The 22,452-nt window shown below is 55.0% G+C and overlaps 1 protein-coding gene across 10 annotated transcripts in view; it reads left to right on the forward strand.

The window, feature by feature from the left end:
• SEPTIN9 (septin 9) overlaps positions 1-22,452 on the forward strand; it is a 142,586-nt gene that overhangs the window by 114,134 nt on the left and 6,000 nt on the right. For 8 of the 10 annotated variants that reach the window (XM_087750587.1, XM_087750592.1, XM_087750591.1 and 5 more), the window contains 5 exons: positions 8,490-8,681; positions 12,632-12,760; positions 13,179-13,260; positions 13,942-14,079; positions 20,037-20,154. In XM_087750587.1, coding sequence (XP_087606713.1) covers positions 8,490-8,681; positions 12,632-12,760; positions 13,179-13,260; positions 13,942-14,079; positions 20,037-20,154 — 659 coding nt within the window. Of the gene's footprint in view, positions 1-1,155; positions 1,231-5,379; positions 5,463-8,489; positions 8,682-12,631; positions 12,761-13,178; positions 13,261-13,941; positions 14,080-20,036; positions 20,155-22,452 lie in introns of those variants that run through there. The other 2 variants (XM_087750594.1, XM_087750597.1) reach the window with 2 other exon arrangements.

A 22,452-nucleotide genomic window follows, 5' to 3' on the forward strand; every position in this document is an offset into this window, starting at 1 on the left:
ATCTTCTGAGGACTGCAGGGAGCTAGGGGAAAAAATATCCTGAGATCACAGAATAGGTCAAAGTAACATGTCAGAACCAGGGGTCCAAAAGAGGCGAGTTGGTTTTGCATTATGGCTGTGAAGGGAGGGAGAGCCCCTCTGCTCCTGGCCCTGCAGCCTGGGTGGTGCCGGCGTTGCTGGGCTCTCCGCACCTGCTGCCCAGGGCTTCCTGCCGTCACCGCCGAAGAGCACCAAGGGGGCTTCGGCCCACACCGGGACTGGCCAGGACCTTGAGCTGCCGGTGGGAGCAGGGCCAGGGGTGCAGCCCACCTGCATGACCCCGTGCACATCGCTGCTTCCCTCCTGCGGCTGAGGCCCTTCTTTCCGCTGGTGGGAGAGAGGTGGTGGTGAAGCTCTGGTAATCAAGATATAAGGCAGGAAGGGCTTGTGGAGACAGATAATATGTTTATTCAGCTTAACTGACATGATTTTAGAAAGCAGCCAGGCCAGTGGGTGTAGGCTGCCATCTTCGTCCTTGGCGGATGTGAGATGTGGCCCAGGGGTCTTCAAACAGCTGCAGAGCACAGTGAGCCCACAGTCAGCGGCGTTAACACCCATCGGAGGCTGGTTTCGGTCTCTGCTGGGAGAATTTCAGGATGCTTGAAGGCAAGAGGCAAGTTTCAGCCCGGAGCACCGAGTGCCAGAAGGGCTGTGCTCACCGCTGGGGGCGGGGGCGTGCCCCTGCCCCTTCGTCCTGGAGCGGCGGGATGGACCGCGGGTCTGCTCGGGATGGGACTGCGCTGCGGCTCCTGAGTTTTTCCCAGCCTCGCTCTTTCCCCGTGGAAATTCCTAGCACCGACCCCCCGCACCTCCTGCGTGGGCCCGGGAGTGACCATGGGTGGAGGGACGGGATGGGAGCTGCTGCTGCACATCGCCCCCAGACCCTTCCTTCTCTTAACCTCCACGAGCCTCCCCGGCCCGGGACGGGCTCGTAGCGGCTGGGGGATGGAAACCGCCCTGGGCGAAACAAACTTCCCGGGAAGAGGCTCCATCCCCCCGGGCCGGGCTGGAGGGGGAGGACGGCAGTGGGGGAGGAGGAGGAGGAGGGAGGAGGAGGAGGAGGAGGAGGCGGCAGGGTGATGGGGGGGGGGAGGGGAGGAGGAGGAGGAAGGGCGATGGGGGAAGAGGCGGAGGGCAGCGCGGGAGGAGGCGGGGAGCCGCCGGCTGCCGGAGCCGCCGCCGCCGCCGCGGGTGAGTCGCCGGTGCCCGGGGGCGGGGGCTCCGCGGAGGCGGGGGGCAGCGGAGGGGGGGGGGGGAAATGCTTTTTTTGGGGGGGTGAATTATTCTGGGGGAGGGTCTGAGAGCGCGGGGAGGGGGTCCCGCCGGTTCCCACGGAGGGCCCCGGGCACGGACACCCGAGCGCGGTGCGGCGTGGCGGGGCCCGGGTGCGGCCGGGGAGCTCGTCCAGCGGCCCCCCCCGGCCCCTCTCGCCCCTGCGCCCCGCAAGAGGGGCCGTTGTTCGGCGTGGCCTGGCCGCGATGCCGGCATTGTCCGGGGATGAATAGCGGCTGTGCCGGGGGGGGCACCTCCTGCGGCGTCCCGGCGGCCCCGCCCGCGCTGCTGCTGCCCCCGTAAACGGGCTCTCGGCGCGTCTGGGACGCAGTTGCCCTTCGTAAAAAAAAATAACAAAAAAGAAACAAAAAAAAGCCCTACTCCTCAAAAAACAAAACAAAGCAAAATCCCAAAGAAAAGGAAAAAAAACCAAGAATCCCCAAACAAAAAAAAATTTTTTTAAAAAAAAAGCTGAAGTAAGAACGCCAGGATGTGAATGCCTCCTTCAGCACTGGTTACTCCCGTACCTCGGGCTGCTGGCAGCCCTGGCGCCGCTGGCTGGCTTTTTTTTTGTTGCCGTAGCCGCAGAAGTCGCGGTAGCAGCCAGGGCAGGGGGCGGCCCTGGGCAGGCGCAGCCGTGCCCGCGGCCCGCGGGGGACGCGTTCCTCCCGCGACGCTTTTTGGGCAAGCTGGGTTTGCGGAGCACTGCTTGTCTCTTTGTTTTCAAAGCATTAGAGCTCTGCAGAGAAGCGGTGACAGGGGTGAGAGGTGCTTTCTCTTGCCCAGGGACTGGGAAGGATCTCCATGTCCCTCCTGTGGGCAGGGGGTTGGGAGGGGGTCCCCTCCCCAGACCCACCAGGGAATCACCTTTGAGAGGGTCCTCGGACCCTCCTCGGCATAGGCACTCTGAGCCTGTCTGTGGGGAGCAAGGTCTGCACTGGCTGCTGGTGTGTCGCTGCATGGGGCCGGTTGATGGAGTAGCTTTTGCTGGCATTGGTGTGCAGGAGAGTTCCCCTGCGACGGGGTTGTCCCCAGCGAGGCAGGGCTGCTCTGGGGTCAGCTCTCGCTCCTCCTCCTGGGGAAGCTGCTTACGGAAGGGAGACCATTGGGGCTGCGTGGCCAAAGACCTCCGCGTGCCCAAGGCTCAGGGCTCCGTTTGCAAGACTGGAGCAGGCAATACTTGGGGTTGTTTATGATCATCTTCTTCTATTTGAACCTCTCTGGGCAAACAGAAGGAGAACAGTGTAACAACTCCTTGCAGGTCTCTGTAAGTGTTTTAGAGCTGCTGCCTCACGTGGCTGGAGAAACGAGGATGTACAACCGCCGGCTGCGCTGCAAGGGCTGGCACGTGTCTGAGCCGGGAAAGGGCGGTGGTCGGCCTCACGCCGTACCTGGGGTGTGCCGAGACGGCACAGGGGCTTGTGCCTGAGCTCACAGGCAGCGGTCTGTGAGCGCTCGAGGTTGTGTCCAGGAGGACCTGGCACCACGGTTTGACCTCTGGGTCATTGCTGCATCCCAGCCCAGAAACACCCAAGACTGGAGCCTGTGGCAACCGGAGGGTTAAGCCAGGAAGGGTAAGTGGCATCCTGGAGCATCCATCTCTTGTAAATTAAAGAGCGAGGGAGGGAGGGGTTAGCTGCTGCGGAGGGGTGAGCTGCAGAGGACGTTTCCGGAGCAGTGAGCGAGGACGGAAGCACACCCAGCGAGTGGGGACATCTCGACCTGTGCAGCTGTGTGCAGTGCGTGCCCGTGGCTTGTGCCTGTGGCTCGGTGTCATGGCCCTGCCTGGTTGCCTACTGAAGTGCTTGCTCCAGAGCAGGAATTGCTGCCTCCTTTTTTGATCTCTGAAAATGGATTTATCCCCCTGCATGAGTAAAAGGCTTCAAGCTTGGAGCATCCTGCATGCTCAGGAAGCACCTGTCTGCCTCTCTGACAGCTCTTGGGTAGATTTGGTCTAATGAAATGTAGTTAGGCATCCTCTGCTATTTCTAGGTCCTGTCTGTTGGCACCTGGGTGGAAATGCAAGCCAAGAAGGAAACATTAACTGGTTGGTAGGTGGGCCTGGGCTGGTAGCCAGCCTGAAACCATAGCCTGGTGCCCAGGGATGCAAGGGACAGACTCCAGCTCAGGCTTGGCTGTGCCAGCTGGGCACAGATGATTGCAGCTGAATAATAGAAACGTCCCTTAGTTACAGTTTGGTGCTGCAGGGTCTGTGGCGGTGGCTCTGCACATCAGGCTGGGCCCTCCTCTGGGATGCTGGCTGCCCCCCCAGTTTCAGACTGAGCCATGCCTCGCATTCCCTGGTACCCACACATCCCTGTGGGACCAGCACTGGGGGGACCCCGCTGTGGCTCTGACTGGGCAGCCGAAGAAAGCAGCGATGCCTGGGCCACACTGGCTTTGCATCCAGCCCTGGCTTTGCTGCCTCCCTCCCTCCCGACCCCTCCTGTCCCCTCAGAAGGGAAAGCCGTGGCTTTGCCGCCTCCTCCACAGGTTGGGTCTGTTTCTATAGCTCATGGTCACCAGCTCGGTGTGCAATGGGGAGAGGCCCCGGAGGCTGCCTGTGCCGCAGTTGCACCAGCTGGCTGTAGTTAACCAGGAACTATAAATTTACTCTTTGGTTCTAAAAACATACCTGTTACATACTACAGGCACAATTTTGTAAGATTGCTGCTCCCCAAAATTGAAAGGTTAGTTGGTCCGCACTGCTTGCTTGAAAACATCTGTGGATGCTCAGCTGCCTGGGAAGCGGTTGTGTTTTCACGCCCTGATACACTGCTGTTGCTGCTGTGAATCTTCTCTCTGTGTTCGCGTGAACCTATCCAACAAATCTGGAAGCCCACGGTGTTGCCAGTCTCCACTGTGTGGAGGAAAGGGGAGTTCTCCCCACCGCATTGTCTTGGTCTTCTGGGTGCTTGTAGGTCTGCAGAACCGGCTGCAGAATTATCAAAAGGTGACAAATGCTTGGTGCTCCCTGCATGTGCAGGATGTTTCTTTGATTGACCCAGCAAGCGTTAGTATTTCTCCATTGGTTGCACGTGCATCCGTATAGTGTGCAAATGGTTTGAATCTGGCGGCTGGGAGGATGCTCCAGTGGCAGAGGTGCAGCCTCCTGGGCTCTCTCCGGTAGCTCTGTGCTGCCGTTGAGCACCAGGTCCATGACCAGCCCTGCTCCAGGATCGGCTCTGCCCTCCCAGATCACCAGCATCCCGCTCCCCGTGCATCGCTGGAGCAGAGAACAGAGCTGCTGGGTCTAGCTGGGAGCTGGGGTATACGAGAAGATCCCAGTTCAGCCCCTGCAAGGGCTATTTAATCTTTGTGTATCTGCAGTGGAAACACCAGTCTCCTACAGATCCCTTTTCCAAATTCTCGATGAGGACTGCCAGCCCTGGGGTTCAGGGTTTCGAGTGAGCCCACGGCCTGCATTTGCATCCCCTGCCCTCAGCCGACCTGGGTTGTTGCAGCCGCGTGGCATCAGTGCAGCATTTCTAAGCTCTGGTCCAGCTGGCCAGAGGAGCGGGGGGCTCCCTGGGGCTCCCCTGCCTGCAGGGTGCCTTTCATCTGCTGCTTTGCAGATGTTGGGTTTGGCTCATGTCTGACATGCATCAATTACAGTGCAACAGCCCGGAGTCTTTGGCAAAATCAACTTTGGAGCAGCTGTCCTGAGTCAGCCTGGTGCCCAGGCTGGAGCCGTGCATCTGTTCCCACTCGGTGCAGCGCTGCCCTGACAGTCTCGACATCGCCCGTGCCCATGTGGAGAGGGTTTGCCTGGTAGACGAGGTCTAAATATGGCACAAGCACGTGTTCCTGTGTGCTTCATGTTCATCCAGCAACAGGCGAGCCGGAGGGAGCTGCAGGCTCTGGGCTCTCTGCCCCCATCAGCAAAGCGAGCTCACACGCTTCCCCAGCCTCCCTCCCAGCGGGAGGAACAAGCAGCAGTGTTACAGTGGCACTGGTGAAGCAATGGTGTGTGAGGTCTGATCCTGCTCTGGCCAGGGACTCGGTGGCAATCAGGAATTTCTGACGCTATTGCGTGGTTTATTAATCCGTCCCTCCTTGCAGTGCTCTGGAACGGTCGGCTCAGTGATGCTGGCACCGAGAGTGCTGCAGGTTTGGCACCATCCCCACAGAGAGCACAGCGGGTCAAACAGGTACAGTATCTGCCCGTGGCATGTCCCAGGCAGCCACCACTTCTGCGCCAATTTATTTCTAGGTTCTTTCTATTTTAGACAAGTGCCTGCCGGGAGTGCTCCTTGCTACCCAGGACAGCATCCTCATGTGCCTGTGCTGCAGAGTGGGCCTGTGGCTCGGCTGCATCCTGCCTCTGCTGACACAAACCCCTTGGAGCCAAGTGGGATGCTGGAGTCCTTGCTAAGAAAACACCAGTTCAGTGCTGGGAAGCTAAACAGAAAAGTGAAGGTCTGGGTTGTAGCATTTCCCTTGGGAGTCTGCTGGTGCCACTGGGGCATTTGTGTCTTTGCATCGCTGCTGTCCTGCAGACACTCCTAGTTGCAATACATTCATTTTTATTTTATTTTTTCCTAAACAGGAGCCAGGTGCTAGAATAAAATGTCCTTTAAATCACTTTTTCCCCGCAGACAAGCCAAAGCAGCGTGGGCCGCACTGCCGGCTGTGCTGCTCGAGCGCATCCTGAGTGACAGTGCGCCTGCGTGCTCTGCAGTGACAAACCTGGGTGACAACGCGCCTGCCATCGCCCCACACTTGCCGTGGCGTTTGTCTTGCTGGGAGCTGGGGCATCCTGAGCCCTCCTGGTCGCACTGAAGGCAATGTGGCGAGGCAGCACGTAGAGTCTGCTGCCTGTGCCAGGGACAGGTTTGCCTGCATGTCCCCCTGCCCAGGGAGGGGTCAGTCCCTTCTGCATGCTGCCGGCTACTCCTTAGCAGAGTTTGATAGACAGACAGCAGCCAGGAGGTGCTGGAGGTGCTCCTGGCCTTTATTGCAAGTGGAGGGTGACTTTCTGCTCCATTTGTTTGGTGTAGCTAAGGTCTAGCAGCATGCACAGAGAAATTAAGAAATCAATTTCCCAGGCTGCTGTCCTATCCCACAGGGCCAGCACGCTTTGGGCTCTCTCCCATGCATGCAAGTGATGCCTGCAGGGGTTAAAACCGTTGCATAACCCAGCACTGGTGCCGATGGTAGCATATTTTCCACGTGATTTAGTCTTTTTTTTTTTTTTTTTTTTTTACCTAGTGGTATGTAGGGATTTTTTCCACTTTTGGCCTTGCTGTTTTGGAACGGGGCTAATTTGGGATCTGTGGTGAGATCTTGGGCACGCTGGGCCAGTCGGCTTTGCAAGGAGCAGCACAGCAGCGTGTTGCCAGCTGTGCAAGAGCCTGAATCCGTGTGTGCCTGGTGCAAAGCCAGGGAGGAGCACGGTGCTACTGCGCGTGTCAGCTGCAGTGTGTTTGCTCTCTAGCAGCTCTGTGAGTAATGCTGGTCTGCACAGCCCGGGATTGGGGATTGGAAAAAAAGGGTTCGGAGTGACCCAGTGGTCTTTGGGATCAGTTCTGGGTCTGGTTTTTATTATTTTTATTGTTTTTTTCTGCTTGGCCTATATTTGAGCACGTGGAAGCGTGCTGTGCTCGCAGGAAATGAGCGCTTCCGCCTTGCAGACCTGGCAGGCTCCGGTCTGACGCTGCTCCTGCAGCTCCTGCCCATCACTGGAGGAGAAGGAAGGGATGGCCGGCTTGTGTTTGGAGAAGGCCCTTTGGACCAGCCATGTTCCTACAGACAAATCCCTTTGGAGGGAGAGAGAGAAAACCAGGCAGCACCTCATCAAAGGCCAGAAATAACAGTGGGGTGAGGTAGATGAGCTGAGATCCATATTCCTGTTTGAAGGAATAAGGATGAGGACTTTCCAATAATATTTTTAATTAATAATAATCAAATAAATAATAAAAAATAATAAATAAACTTTGCAAAAAGCTTAAAAAAATAAAATGCTTGCCTAGGCTGGTGGCTGCAGGGATCCGGGCATCAATCAGCAGCAGCCCAGGGTGGGGGGGGCTCTCAGAAGTGTGTTTTCCTAAAACCTGCCTCTCCGTGCTTGCGTTAGAGGAGCTTGCCCTGTGCATCTGATACCTCCAGGAGCTTACAAGGACCAGGCTGAGCTTGTGCATGCTCTGCCTTTGGGATATTTGCTGTGCCCGCTGCAGGCAGCACGGAGCAGCTGGGGTGGAGTAGAAGCAGACTGCATCGCTCAGTAGCGCATGGAGGGCAGTTTGTCCTTCCCAGCAGCAGATGCTCCTGGCTGGTGCCTGCGGGAGTGGGTGGTTCCCCGATTTTTGTTATGAAGGTGTTAAATGAGGCAGTAGGTGCACATTTGCTTCTCCTGAAGCACTTTGCTAACCTGGAGCTGTCTTGCAGGGGAGGCGAGCGCCCTGTCTGCAGGAATTTTGCATTCCTCGGTCAGATATTGGCAGAGCAGGATTACGAAAGCTTCATGGCTGCATGGGTGTTGTCTGGCATGACCCGTTTTGATGCAGATGCATTGGGGTTTGTTTTTTTGGCGAGAAGCAAGCTGGGGCCAGCAGCCTCTGTGCTGCATCAGCTGGAGCTCGAGGAGGACATGAGTCAGTAGACACCAAGGACTTTTCTCACTTTGCAGAGCCATCCAGTTCCCCGAAACACGTCTGCGAGGCATTCCCACTAGCAATCTGCATAGCACTGTAATTACAGTGGTACAGAGGAGCGGGCAGGCTGTATAGGTCTGCAAGCCTTTAACAGCAGTGCCTGGGCCCAGGGCCGTGTTGCTAAAAGCCTTCATCACTCACTAAATAAACTCCTGGACTTGTGCCGAGGACTTTTCTCAGTGCTGAGTCCTGCTCTGCAGCAGCGGTTTGGCTGCTCGTGGGACCTGGTGTGCCTGCTCTCTCCATAACAGTATCCCTTTGCTGCGGCAGGCTTGGTGGTGTGGGCAGGGATCAAGGTGAATCCAGTAAGTTAAGAAGGGGAATCCCAAATGTAATGTAATTACGGGTGAAGGAAGATCCCGTGTGCCTCCTCCCTCTGAGCCTCCCGGTGCCCTCAGTCCCTACACATGCTTTATTCCCACTTTGGATGCAACAGGCAGCTCCTTTCATTCCTTGCCAGGAGCAGCATTCCAGTGTGCTCGGCACTGCTTGCCACCCCTGACCACTCTCTCTTTGCCTCCACAGGTCCAGAGGCAGTTCCCAGTCACGCACCCGGCATGACGGACGTTCCACGGGATGCCGGCCCCAAGCAGCCGGCGCCGACGCGGCTGGACAAACCAGCTGCGGACTTTGGCTATGTGGGGATAGACGCCATCCTGGAGCAGATGAGACGGAAAGCCATGAAGCAGGGGTTTGAGTTCAACATCATGGTTGTGGGTGAGTTCTCCCCTTGCACCAGCTGCCCATAACGTGCTCGGCGAGTTGTTTTTGTTCTTCTGCGACGATGTTTGTCCTCTCTAGAGCCTCTTCAGGAGCAGCAGCTTGGGCTCAGCATTGGGGTCTTTGCCTTAGGAGTCAGCAAACCCTGCTCCCGAGGAGCTGGCTTGAATTCAGCTGTCATTAAAGCTGGCGATGCGACGTGGCCCATGGTCCCGCGCATCTTCCCATGTCTTGGCGTGCATTACCCATAGGAACATCCCAGAGGGGAACACCGTGAGGGGCATCAGGACTCACTGAAGCCTTGCAGAGAGCTGCCTTGCCCGCTGCCCTGCACTGGTTTGAGCAGTTAGCGTGTTAGGGCTCAAAGGCTTGCACCACTGCTGGTATACCAGAGCCCTGATCTTTGTTGGTGTTTCCAGCAATTTGGCTAAAATTCCTGCTCGTGAGTTTTCTTGTATTTAAGAGATTGTGCTGAGCAGCTCAGACAGCAGATGCAACCATGCTACAAGTACTAGGGAAGAAATGTCTTGTGAGATTTACTGGTGGGAACCAAGAACAGCAAGAGGGTTTGCATGGCTTGGTTGTTTGGTTTGAACGGCTTCTGCTACCGGTGACTCCTTTGGGGACCTGTAGTGTGGCATGGGGGGAATGAGAGTGTCCCAGAGGGTGTCCACATGCAGGGAGGGAGGGCTGGAAGTTGTGTGTCCAAATCCTGCTGCCTGCAAGCTCCTGTTAATTAACTTTCCGAGGCAGCAGCGTGGATGAGATGAAGGGGCTTTATTTCAGCTAGAGGCCACTGGCCGCATCGCCACTGCTCTGGCTGCAGCTTTTGCTGTAGGGGTCTGTGCTCCTGCAGCCCCTGGGCTCCTGATGCCAGGGACTGCACCAGCCACTCGCCAGCAAAATGCTGGGTATACCGGAGAGCTGGGCAGGCATCATGGGAGGCTGTGCAAGGGGTAAAAGGGAAAAGAAATGAGCCTTTTCTGCATTTTTCGAGCTATCGGTGTCTGGCCTGGTCCTGTGGAACCCCCCCATGTGAGCTGGGCTGTGCTCCCTGGGGCCAGGCTGTGCGAGTAGCAGCTCTCCCTGCCTGAATCTTCCCGGGGAGCTGGCGTGGTAGGGCGGTCTCGCCATCCCGCTTCCTCCTGCAAGGAGTTGTGTAGGGCTGCAGGGATGCCCATGGGGCAGGAGCCCCCACAGCCTGGGGGGCTTCCTGGGGTTATGGGAGGGCCTGATCCAGAGTTTGCTAATTCTGTACAAGATATTAGCGTGCTGTAGCTTCCCAATGAGCTCTGCTGATGCTCTGCCTTTGCCATTTTGATATTTTCATACACAAATTGATCTATGGGGAGGGCTCCATGGGCTGGGAGATCGCTGCAAACCCGGTCATTGCAGAACCAGTTCCTGTAAAGTTTTTTAACAAACCCAGCTCTTTGCTGCCAGTGGAGCAGCACTTCCAGGGCAGAGGGATCACAGCACTGATACTGAGAGTCTGCAAATGAGATTGCATGAGCTGAGTCCCCATTTCCCTGCCAGAAGAGGCACCCGTCCCTCCACAACCAGGCTGTGCTGCAGCAGCACCTCGGTTTCTGCTTTGCAGATGCGGAGGGATGTTTAGGAAAGGGCCCAGCTTTTCCTTGGCAGCGCTGTGTGTGGTACGAAAGCCCGTGCTGCAGCGCGGCTGGAAAACATTGTTCTTCCCTTGGCAGGCTCTGGGCTGACTGTTTACAGGCTAGGGAATTTGTGGCAGCATAAACAAGTTGAGCTCTGGCCCTCCCAGAAGATGCAGGGAGGAGCAGCACCTTGTGGGGTGCCCTTCGGGGTCGGGATGCTCTGCTCAGGCTGGGAGGCAGGAGACAGACCTTGTCCTGCTCCATTTCTCCAGGGGACGGTTGAGCTTCTAGGGATTAGTTTAGCTCCTTTATTCCCATCCTGTCTAAGCTGTGAGTCCTTGCATTGAAATCATTGCAGTCTCTGTTTTACAGGTGGGAGATGCAAGGCGGGAGGTGACTTCTGCAAGGGAAGTGGGAATTGAGCACCGCTGCCAGCATGGGGTCACTCTACCTGCACCGTGTCCTTGTGATGGGGCTTTTTGAAAATCCTGTACCCTGTGTACCAGGGTCCCTGTTCAAAAGGGTTTCGCCAGCCTAACCAAAGCTCTGAGAGGAGGCTTCAGGCTGAGGTCAGCTTAGCCCTGTGTTGTCTAAGGCTGTGGAGATGAGAAAAAAGGTCTATGCTTGAAAAAAAAAACCCAAAACACATCTTTTGTGTTCAGTTTTTGGTGCAGAGCAGCTGGACGGAGAAGAGAGCTGGCCAGGCACAGTGGGGCTCAGCCGCTCTTTCCCTGCCTGATTTCAGCTCCATCACTTGGCAAGGTCAGCCTGTGGCCACGGTTTGGAGAGGCACATCGCATCCGTGGCTGCCAGTGGCTGTCGCCTCTGGTCCCTTTCCAGGCAGTCTGACTCCAGCAGCTTGGACAGGCACGAATGGAGAGGTCGACTGCCAGGAGCTCTAGCAGCGTGTCGCCCTGCTTTCCCCCTTTCCCCAAGTGCTCTGTTTAATGATGAGCAGTGCAAGAAGAGATTTGCTCTGTCTCTCTGCATTCGCAGCTCCAGACCTGTTTGCACCTGGCCCCTGTATTTTCACGCAGCAGAGGACCAGGAGCACCAGACCCCAGCCTGGTCCACGTGTTTCTTCTGTAACCCAGGTGTGATAGTGGCTGGTGAACAGGGTTTTCCTGTACTGGATTGCAGCGTGCCATGGGTAGCATTGCAAGCTCAGCTCCCAATTGCTGTTCAATCCAGGACTGGGCTGGCCAGAAGGTGATGCCCAGTGCTGATGTGCTGGTTGATCCTACCGTTGGCTTAGTGTTGGGTGCTTTTGGCAGCCTGGATGGATCAGGGCCCTGGAGGATGTAGGTGAAATCCTTGCTGACTTTGTGCTTACAGATAACTCCGCGGTGACAGGGATGTGCCGGTGGCAGTGCCGCAATAGCTGGCTGCAACGTGGCTCAGCAGAACGGTGCCAAAGGGGCCCCCATGGTGTGTGCAGGAGCTCTGCAGTGGTTGCAGGGTGCGCCAGACATCTGCTCTGAAGCCAGGTGTCTGCTCCCTGGGTTTTGAGGAGTTTCTCTGTTTTCTTTGCTCTGGAAAAATTACTCTCCAAGCTCATGGGACAACTGTTCTGGAGAATCGAGAACTGCTGGTGTCCTTTCTGCATAGATTGACCTCAGCTCTGGGATATAAGGCCTAAAAACACTTCTCTGTAAAAGCTGTTTTTTCTGAAGTTGTGGAATCTGATGTGCTTCCTGGGACATTGTTTGTGGGACTCAGATGAGCTCCTGGCCCGGACCTGCCTAAAAGGGTCCTTGCAGCCAGCTGGTCCAATTGCAAAAGCAAGTCCAGCCAGGAAGCAGCTGTGGATGCTGCAGGGCTGAGGTTTGGAAGGCTGTTGCTGCTGTTAATCCTGTCCAGGTAAGGGCTTGCCAAGTTGCTCCTAAGTCTAAGGAGCTGGACGGGGAGGCTGCAGGAGGGTGAAGGCACAGATGTGTTGGGATGCTCCTTCCTTAGGTTCCTTAGTCCCCGTGCCCTTCTTCAGGGCTGGTGAGTGTCACCACAGCCCTTAAAACATCCCCGATGGTGTCTGCCTGTCCTCAGGGTTGCTGTGATTTCAGCTGGATGCAAGGAACTGGCTCTTGCCTTGCTCGCTCCCAGCAAGCCAGCTGCTTTGGAGCTAGGGAAGATGCTTGCTGCCCACAGTATACTCTTGCCCAGGATGGGCTTGAGCTCCTTGAGCCAGGGAGGCTGCAGGAGAGCAGCTGCACCTCTTACCTCCCTCCCGCAGATCCGGTGCAGGCTGAGTCCATCAGCATCCCCACCCTCTGGCCCCTGAAAAAATAGCCCAGAAATGAGTGAGTGCTGACTGTGGTTTATCCTGCTCTTTTCTAGGTCAGAGCGGCTTGGGGAAATCCACGTTAATCAACACCCTCTTCAAATCCAAAATCAGCCGGAAGTCTGTACAGCCGACTTCTGAAGAGCGGATTCCCAAGACCATTGAAATCAAATCCATCACTCATGGTGAGGCTCTGCAGATCCCACCTGGTGCTTTGGCTTTTGGTCCTGCTCTGCCTTGTGTCTCCAGGGGCTCATGAGGGTTGTGGACCTCCACTAAACCTCCACTCTCATCTCTCTGAAGGGGCTTTTACCATCCAGAGATGCTTGCCAGGCTGAGAAAACATGTACTTTTTCTTTATCCACCAGCACTGACTTAATTGTGATGGAAGGGAACGAGTGAGGTGGCCATGGGGGGTGGCATTTCAGGGCAGATGTGGTGTTGCATCCCTTTGGAGGGCTGATTTGTGCCTATTAGAAGCTGTGAAGGTGTATTTCTCCCCTGGGAGCAAGCCCCAGCCCTGCAGCTGGTTTGGGGAGAGTGAGCTTGTCCAGAGCGCCCATGGACGCTTGCCTCACGTACCGGCTTTCCTCTCTGTTTCAGAGATTGAAGAGAAGGGGGTTCGCATGAAGCTGACGGTCATCGACACCCCAGGCTTTGGAGACCACATCAACAACGAGAACTGGTGAGCTGCCTTCACTGCTGTGGGGACCACTGCAGAGGGAAGGCGGACGAGCGCCAGGGCATCCTGACCCAGAGCTGGAGCCGAGGGCCGTAGCCTGGTCCTGTGCCACCCATGCTCTGGGGAGAGCAGGGGAGAGGGTTGTTGTGGGTGGCAGCACAGTGCCATGCTCCCCAGGGCTGATCCTGGACCCTGTGAGAGCCCACAAACATCCTGCTGTTCTGGGCATGAGACAGCCTTTGTTCACAGCCGGGAGCAGCAGTCTGCCAGCATGACTGGTTCCCGGACCTCGCTCATGTGGCTCTGAAGGCTGAACTCTGCCAGGAGTCCCTGGGACAGTGGCTAGCTGTGTGGGATGGCCCCGCCGGGCCAGGGCAGGGCTGGCCTGGCCGGCCGGTGGCAGGTGCCTTCTCCTCACCATGAGCTGGGCTGGGCTTTGTGGGGTTTGATGCTGCTCTTGCTCCTGTGCTGCAATGGGGTGCAAAGAGCTGAGGGACTGCCCTGCTCAGCAGCTGGGTGTTTGAGTGTGTTTTGGGTTGGTTTGTTTGTTTTACGGGATTCTGTAAGATGCTAAGCATCCCCGGCTTGTGGGCTCTGCTTCACACAGTCAGGCCAGGTGGGAGGTTCAGGGTGGTACTGGTCCCTCACACAAACTCATCTTCCCGTGTTCCTCTCTCTCTGCAGCTGGCAGCCCATCATGAAGTTCATCAATGACCAGTATGAGAAGTACCTGCAGGAGGAAATCAACATTAACCGGAAGAAGCGGATCCCTGACACACGGGTGCACTGCTGTATATATTTCATCCCAGCCACCGGCCACTCGTACGTACCCTGCCGTCCTCGCTCAGACCCTTGGGGCTTCCCTCTCCTGCATTCAGTCTCGGGCAGCTCAGCTGTCAGGGTTGTCCTTGGGATCCCCCTGTGTTTCCTGGTGACTTGAGGAGCTTGAGGACAGCTTGAAGCTGTCCTTCCTAGGGCTGTAGCATCTGGAGCCCTTGCAATAACACAGCAGAGCTGCTGTACCCCAGAGAAACATGGCATTTCCTCTTCCGAGGGGCCATCAAAGCCTCCCTGAGCTCTGGTTAGCTGCTTGCTTTGGACACTTTGCTTGCTCGACCGAGGATGGAGACCAGTCATTGAGCTCTCAAATTGGATAGAAAGGCTGCCTTTGCAAACAGAACATTAATTTTTTTTTGCTGTGCCCCTGCTTTTGTAACGGGAGAAGCTGGTTTTCCTCCTGCTACTGAGGGAGCGAACACTCTTGCCCTTTAAGGGTATTTGGTAGGTTGTTTGACTAGTCTGCAAGTGGGATGCAGTTTATTCAGTGCAGAGCTCTCTGGGCTCTGGCACTTCTCAAGCGACAGCATCAAAGGCCCAGATCTTGCTCTATTTTTTTTCTTTTCTTTTTTTCTTTTCCTAGGCACATAGCCCGTGGTGAAATCTGGGGTGCTTAAAGCGTCTTGAAAAATGTGACTTAAAGTATCACAACATAAAACGAGACCTAAGTTTCCTTTTGATTTGTGTCAATTCCTTCCATTTCTGGCTCTGTCTGCATGGGGATTTTTTGGGGTCTGTTTTCAAAAGTAAACTTAAGCCGCCAGCACTGTATTAATGTCAGCCTTTTCCTCTTGGCCATGTAGAGATTTATTCCAATAGAAAAGATTTTGTTTTGATTCTGTCAGTGGGTAGACCAAAAATGCATCCTTCACTGGAATAAAATGACTGCATGGGCCAGTTATGCTCTTCTTGTGTAACCGGCTGTCGATTGGGAGCAGAGGGACCGACAAAACGTTTATGGTTTAATACGATAAAGCAGAAAACGTTTCAAAGGGAGATGACATTTTTAGGACAGTCTAGCGTGTTGGTCCCGCTTATCTCAGCGCCGATCTGCAGACCCTGCCTTGGCAGGTCGGGGTGTTGCAGCATTAGCTATGCTTGAGCTTTTTCTCATTGCTTTGGGTGTTTAACCCTTAAAAGCACATCCGATGCTTGGATCCTGTGGATACCGCACCCGCACAGAGATTGCAGATTTTGGGTGGTGGTGTCTGCCCTCCTCGGGCCACGCAGGCGGTGCCGTTGAGCCCCATCCACGTGTCCCCCACTGGAGCCTCTCCAGCTGAGCGCTCTGGTTTCTCTCACCCACCAGCTAACAGCAATTGCATGGAAGTTCAGCTGATTTTTTTCTTTCTCTCCCACAAACATGTGTTTCCAATATCCGAGTGAGCCCGGCGGTTGGAGGCCGTTGTTGCTGAGCCCTGTGCTGATCCTCCTTCCCGGTAGCCTGATAGCCCGGCTGGGGCCAGTGCTCGCTCCCCGGCTGCGGCTCAGGGGGCTGTGCTTTCCTGCCCTGGTGTCAGAGCCGGCCTCTGGCTCACATGTCCCCTCCTGCCATGGGATGGAGATAAGCCAGGGAATGAATGAAGGGCGACAAACCCCACCAGGAGGGAGAAGTCAGTGGGAAATTTTGCTTCTCTGAGAGCTTGAGCAGGCATTGGGTTTCCTTTCTGCTCCCTTGTGAAGCCCAAATTATGTTTCTCATCATCATGGATGGGCATTTCCTGTGGTCTGTGGACACGAATGGATGGCGTGGCCACCTCTCCTGCGGGGTGGAGCTGCTGTGGCAGTGCTGGTAGCAGTGGATCATGCTCATTTTGGAGGACAAGTGTACAGATTCAGAGGCTGGAGTGGTGGGTTGCTGGGCTCTGTTTCAGTCTCGCCCTCCCATTTGGGCAGCTCAAGAGTTAATCAGCAGAGAAGTTTCCGCTGCTGTCTCCCTTTGCAGGGAGTTCAGGGCAGGCTTTGCAACCCATCTAGTTCACACACCCCCTGTTCTTCTTGTAACACTCCCGTAAAACCATGTTTGCGAAGGCTAAGTCACATGCTGGCAGGGGCTTTTGGCTGCAGCCATACAAGGCTGGCTCTTCGCCACCCAATAAATATCTCAGCTCTGACCCCTGTGAAGTACCGCTCGGCTCTGAAAAGCATCTCTGAAACACCGCCCCGGCCTCAGCGGCGCCTTTTATGTGTGTACTGCTGGCTGATGGGCTGGCACCCACTGCCGCTTTCCCCGCTAGCTGCCCTTCTCAGGTGCCAGCTGGGTCCCTCGAGCAGGCTGGTGGGTCCTGGTGATGGGGCTGGGTGGCTGCTGGGTGCTCGCTGGAATTTGCTTAATGCACAGCTCAAATTCTTGCTGCTAGTTTGATCTGGGGCACAACCAGAAGGAAATAACTTGCAGCTTGCCATGAATTTTGATTCCTATAATGGCATTTCAAGGGAACCAGCAGAAATGAGCCTCTGCTTAGATCGTGTCCATGCATGCTGGCTGCGGGCAATGCAGATAAAACGTGTGCCCAGCCATGATTAATGTGTACCTAGCTGCTCTGCTTTCCCCAGGCACATAGCAAGAGGGGACAGGGGAGCAACCAGGACTGGCTGGGGTGGGCTGGAGCCTTTCCTGTAGCTTCTGCTCCAGCCCATCTACTCCGCTTAGAGCTCCTCCACCCCCTCCCAGCAAAGCCCAAAGTGTGTGTGTGTCTAGTTGCAAGTTAATAATGTCGGGGACCGTTTGGGGAAGGGGAAGAAAACACATGCTTTTTCTTCTTGAGCTTCATTCTCTCTTTTGTGATCTGCTTGGAGCAGATTGCGCATACCTGAAATGAAATAACTCGCTTTCTCTTGCTCTTTTGCATATTTCTATATATAAGAGTTTCGCTGCTAATCCTCGCCAGGTGCTGGCATCAATGTTTTGTGCAAGTTAATCAAATTCAGATACCCAGCGGAGGCCAAGCCTGTGGCTTGTCACGGGCTGGTGGGGGTTAAACACCAAAACTGGTCCCCGAAGATACCAGTAGAAGCCCCTGCTGTGCCTCCCAGCAGGAGTTTAAGAGGAATTAGGTCTGAGCTTGCCCCGCAGTGACCTTGGCTGTGTCTGCCTGGGTCTGTACAGGGCTATTAGTGCAAATCAGGCTCTTTGCACTTGTGATCACCTTAAGCCATTTATTATCCTTTGGTGTCTTCACATGAACGTGACGTCTAGTGACAGGGCTTGTTCTTAGTGAAAAGAATTGCTTTCTTCTAAATACTTAAGGTTTTTTTGGGGCTACCCAGCAGGAATTGGTAGAATATCTAGAAACTTGCAACATACCCTAAAACATACACTTTGCTCTTCTGAGGAGTCCTGTGCTTCCCTTCCTGTTCTCCTGGATGGTGCAGGGAGGTGCCCGTGGGAGGTGACCTCCATGGACAAGGCATCAGAGCAGAAAGTCGTGTCAAAGGTGCCTTGGGCTCTTCTGGCTTTGGGTGCAGACTGGTGTGGGACACTGTCACTGCGCCTGCGTGGATGCTGGTGGACATGGGCAGGGGAGTGGGCTGGCTCTGGCTCTGCCTCCTGCTCTCAGGCTCACTGCCAGCATCCTCCGGGTATAGGTGAGGGCTCGGTATTGGGGCTCTTACGTGTCAGTCAAGCTGAAACTCAAATGTCTGGCTGATTGTGAGTTCATCTGCATCAGCTACATATGCATCCTGGTCTTCACTCTAAAAGAAAAGCTAATGAAAGAGGCAGGAACACAGTCTCAGTAGGGCTTTTAGAGGGGAAAAATTGTTTGAAAAATAGCAAAGAGAGAGGAGGGGAAAGAATTCTGCTGGGAAAGGAACATAACTGCATTACTTCCTTGGAGGTCTGGGAAATACATTATACAGACCTCCAAACAATGTTTGCCAGCAGCAAGTCTGCTTAGATGTGTCCATGGGGGTTTCCTTGCGTTTTTTTTTCTTTTTCTTTTCTTTTTTTTTTTTTTAATAGCCAAACTCTTCTTTCCTGGGGCCCAGGGTGATCTGTGACTCCTCAGTTTGTCTTAGGAACTCATTTGTCCGCACACTAACAACATGCTCTGGGCTATGTCTGCTGTTAGTGTGTGGGGAGAAGGCCCACCTGGCACGGTCCAGCCCGATCCCTGGGAGAGGAGTGGGTTTGACCAGGGAAGGGCTCAGCTGGGTCACCAGTGCTGGCTGCACTGGAGCAGCCTCGAGCTGCCGTTTTTGGATCAGCCAGAGCTGAGCAGGTCTCTCCAGGGCTGGACATCCCTCCCTTGGTGCTGGAGCCTGGCAGGGGTGGCCTCGCAGGATGGGGACACTGCCTGGTGAACGCTGAGGAGCAGGATCAGCCCCTTCCCCTTTGCACTCATGTGACTCTTGCTGGGTTTGCAGGAGCCGTGCTGGGTCTGCGGGGGTCTCTGAGCCCTTTGTAGAGCCTGAGAAGACCATAGTGGGGTTTGGCTTGAGCATGTTGGCGTAAGTTCTCTCCTGGCCATGTTCTCCCTGAGCACTCTGCTCTGCTCCGTGTTGCCCCACGCAGGGCTCCTATTGGGTGTCTGCTTGCACCTCGGCATTTTAAGTCACTGTCCCATTTAATTTGGTTTCTTCTCTGTTGCCATGGGCCTCTGGTTTGTGGCACAGGGCTGGTCTGACCTTGGGGAGGTCTCATTCTTGGCCCCAGCTCTGCCACTGAAGCCTGCGGCTCCTCTGAAAGGTGTCTTCACCTCTCTCTGCCCCAGTTTCACCAAATATGAGTTGGGTTGTGTCCTGCTGGCACGTGCCACCACCGGAGGTCATGAGGATGTACGAGCAGCAGAGGTGTCCCTTTGCTTCCAGGGCTCTGGCATTGACCTTCCTGCCCCTTCCCTGTGTGCTTTCTGCGAGGACTCATTTCAAACAGGCTCCTTAATGCATGAGCACCCCAAAGGTGTTCCTGTACCCTGGTCTCCCCAGGACCTCCAGGTCTCCTTTTTCAAGGCAACATCTGCTCAACTGTCCTGCATGGGCATGTGTCCCCATCACCTCCAGAGCCACCAAGGGGGACCTGTAGCAAGTGGAGGTGTCCCAAGGAGGGCTTTTCTCTAGCTGGTTTGGGAACCCCCAGCAGTAAAGACACCCTCAGGGAGGACTGAGGAGTGAGGGAGGCAGGCCAGGCACCCTCATCGCTGTCTGCAACTGGACTGCAGCCCTCGGACACAGAGCAGCGCGGCACTGGAGGTTGTGTCCGTGCTGTCAGCAGGAGCGTTTAGCAGGGAGAGATTTCCTGAGGGGCTGATCATTGGGGTTATGCAATCTGCAGCTTTCCTTTGCTGATACTTTCGTGATAGAGATTTTCTGACATTTTTTTTGCCCTCTGGAACAAGCAGCATTTCTTCTGTGCTGTGTGAGTCCTGGAGAATAGCAGAGCCTTTTTTAATCCCAGCCAATGGATGTGAGATGCAATTCTGGTTTATTCATGACAGCAGGCTGGTGCTCAGCAAAGGAGGGAGTGTGAGCAGGAATGACCTGTGGCCATTTCCACGTCATACTGTCCCTGGATGGTGGGTGACAGCTTGGATAGGGCTAGAGGAGGTTTCACACCATGGTCTCTCCCCAGCTTGATTTGTACATCACAGGTGGGCTTTGCCAAGGATGCATGTAGCTTGGGGCAAGTTCCTGCAGCCCTCTGTGGCTGAGCCTCTGTGCAGAGATAAAAGCCCTCTACCACTTCATGGGGCTTTGCAAAGGTTTGCAGGCGATAGTAGGGCACTTTGAAAGGGAAATGTTTTAAGTGTTTGTCTGCAAAGCACCTCTGAGACAGACGTGCTGTTGTGCTTTTGGGAAAAAGTCTTTATTCGTCATGTCTGAGAGGAAGTGATTCCCCCTGTGTGTCTAGTCTTTGAATGCCACCTCTCTGCCGGGGGATTGCAGCAGCCCCCACCTCGCTAGTGGTGTGCGAATCCCCTTTTTTCTGCTGTATGTTTCAGGCTCCGACCGCTAGACATCGAGTTCATGAAACGCCTGAGCAAGGTGGTCAACATCGTCCCTGTGATTGCAAAAGCTGACACGTTAACGCTGGAGGAGAGGGACTACTTCAAACAAAGGGTAAGGGGCTGGTGGATCTTATCCAGGCTCCCATCTCTTGTCCCCCATCCCCTCCTGCCCCTTCTCCCGCACGGCTCCCCCTGCCTTCCCCCGGCAGGGCTGGGAAGGCGAACGCCTGGCCGGGAGCCCAGCGCATTCCTCCGGCTGCAGTTCTGAGCGATCCCATGTGGCCGGAGGAAAGGCCTGTGCTCCAAGCAGTTCCTTGTGTTTCTCTTGGATCTTTGTCAGTGCAGGATAAGTTTCAAGCTCTAAGTCTTGGGGCCTGTTTCTCCTGCCTGCTTTGTTATTGTTGTTGTTATTTTCAGGCTGGTTTCTGTTATTCTGGGAGGTAGATGGTGCTGCACATAGAGGCTGGAAAACGCATCCTGTGCAGCATCATGCACTGATACAGGAACCAGGCAAAAAAATGTGTGGGTTTACTGAGCTCAGCTGGGCAAGACTTATGGGGGAAGCAAGGCATGAAATTCCCTTGGTCGGGAGCTGGCGGTGGGAAGCCGAGGAGGGGCTGTCCAAATCCACAGCGAGGCATGGGCTTTCCTCCATGCACGCACTCCTGGTGCTGCCGAGAGGTGAAGATGCCCCGCTTTGGAGCTCAGTAAGGGGCTATAAATCCATTCCTGTAGTTGGTGGATGTAGCTGCTGGCGTGATGGCCTCAGCGTTCCCTGCAGAAGTAAGTAAGCCACCAGGCTCGTTGGTCTGTGAGTCTGAATTGCAGGGAAGTGAAGTGAAGGGAAAGGGGGTCTTGCCAAAAGGGCAGTTTTAGGGGCCACCTCCACTCGTTATGGAGAGGACGGCACGTTAGCCAGGGGTTGTTCGATGCCTTTGTGCAGAAGAGAATGAGCCACCCCTTCCCATACCAGTGTCTTCCCAGTTCTTGATGAGCAGGATTAGGCACTGAAATATCCAGTCTGGTTTTGGAGGCTGAATCCAAACTCTGCAAGCAGTTCCCTTTGCAGTGAGCTAGAAGATGGCTGGAAATGGAGCTGAGAGGTAATCCAGGCTAGGCTTGATTGGCATGCCAGCCTGTTTGCACGGAGATCTGCGAGGAGCTGATGCGGGAGGATGAGGATGTGAGTCCATGGTGCCACATCTGCTCCCTGCAGTGGATTTTGCAGATTGCTGGCTCTGTTCAGAGGTTACAAGTGCACATATCTGGGTGTCTGCAGGTGGCTGGCTGGCTCTGGGATGACAAAGTCAGTCTGGGACCTAAAATGTCACGTAGGTGCTCTTGGCTGCTGATACCATCCTTGTGTAATGAAAGACCATTTCTTGTCAAGGGGTCTTGACACACATTACACACCTGGCTGCCTGCTCTGCGCTGGCTTGGTGCAGGATGAGCTCGCCCTATCTCTAATTACATTCCTGATTGTAGCCAGACACCCAAATCCTTCCAGATGGAGGGAGAACACATAGCCATGTGGCATGTTTGCAGTGCCCCTTTTGCAAGGGGCTCACCCTCCTTACGCTCATGGCTTCTGATCTGCTGGTGCAAACGAGAGGGCAGGTAATCAGTCCAGGTGGGCACAGGCTGGGACCTTTTCCCTTTGCTCCAGCACACCTGTGTGCATGCTTCCAAAAAGCACAGCCCCGTCTGCATCTGGGGGTGTAGCTGATTCAGAGAGGCGATAGGTTTTTGTGTTTGGATCGGACTGGGCAGGTGATGGTGAAGCACCAGCCTGGCTGCAGGCTACCTAGGTTGATGCCAGTGCTGCACTGAGTTAGCGGAATGGACTCCAATGCCCTGCAGAGTTGGCTTTGTTGGATTGTTCCGCTAAAAAAAAAGGGTTGTTCACCCTGGGGGTGAGAGGCCAGCTGGGGATTTCTCTGGGCTGGATCCACTTCTTTTGACAGCCTGCAATGTAGGGCTGATGCAGAGGAGTTTATTGCCATAGAAAACGATGGGAGCAGGCATGCAGGTTGGGTTTGGGTTTGCAGGTTTCTTGAAGACTGATCCTCCATGCTCCCCATGGGCTGAGCCTCCACCCAGGAATCAGATTTCAGCATCTCTTCCCCTTGCATAGAGGCAATATCCTTAGAGGCCGCTCTTCCAAGCTGTCTGTGTCCCTGTCCCCTCGAATCAGGCACTGCCATGACTCTTTTTCCAAGGAGCATAAGCAGACACCAGAAAGCAACTTTTAGCTTTGGGTTACGTGCCTGGCAGCTGCATTCCCCATTGCTTCGTGCAGCTTGTATTGTCTTATTGTCTTTTTCAATCCCAAAGCAACGCCCAGCTCATATAACTTCATCTTACTCGCAGCCTGAACTGTGTCTTGGCACTAGGTTCTTGCAAAGATTCC

This window comes from Nipponia nippon, unplaced genomic scaffold (genome assembly GCF_047370975.1).
Source record: "Nipponia nippon isolate SJK-2023a ecotype South Korea unplaced genomic scaffold, ASM4737097v1 scaffold_14, whole genome shotgun sequence".
Lineage (NCBI taxonomy): Eukaryota > Metazoa > Chordata > Aves > Pelecaniformes > Threskiornithidae > Nipponia > Nipponia nippon.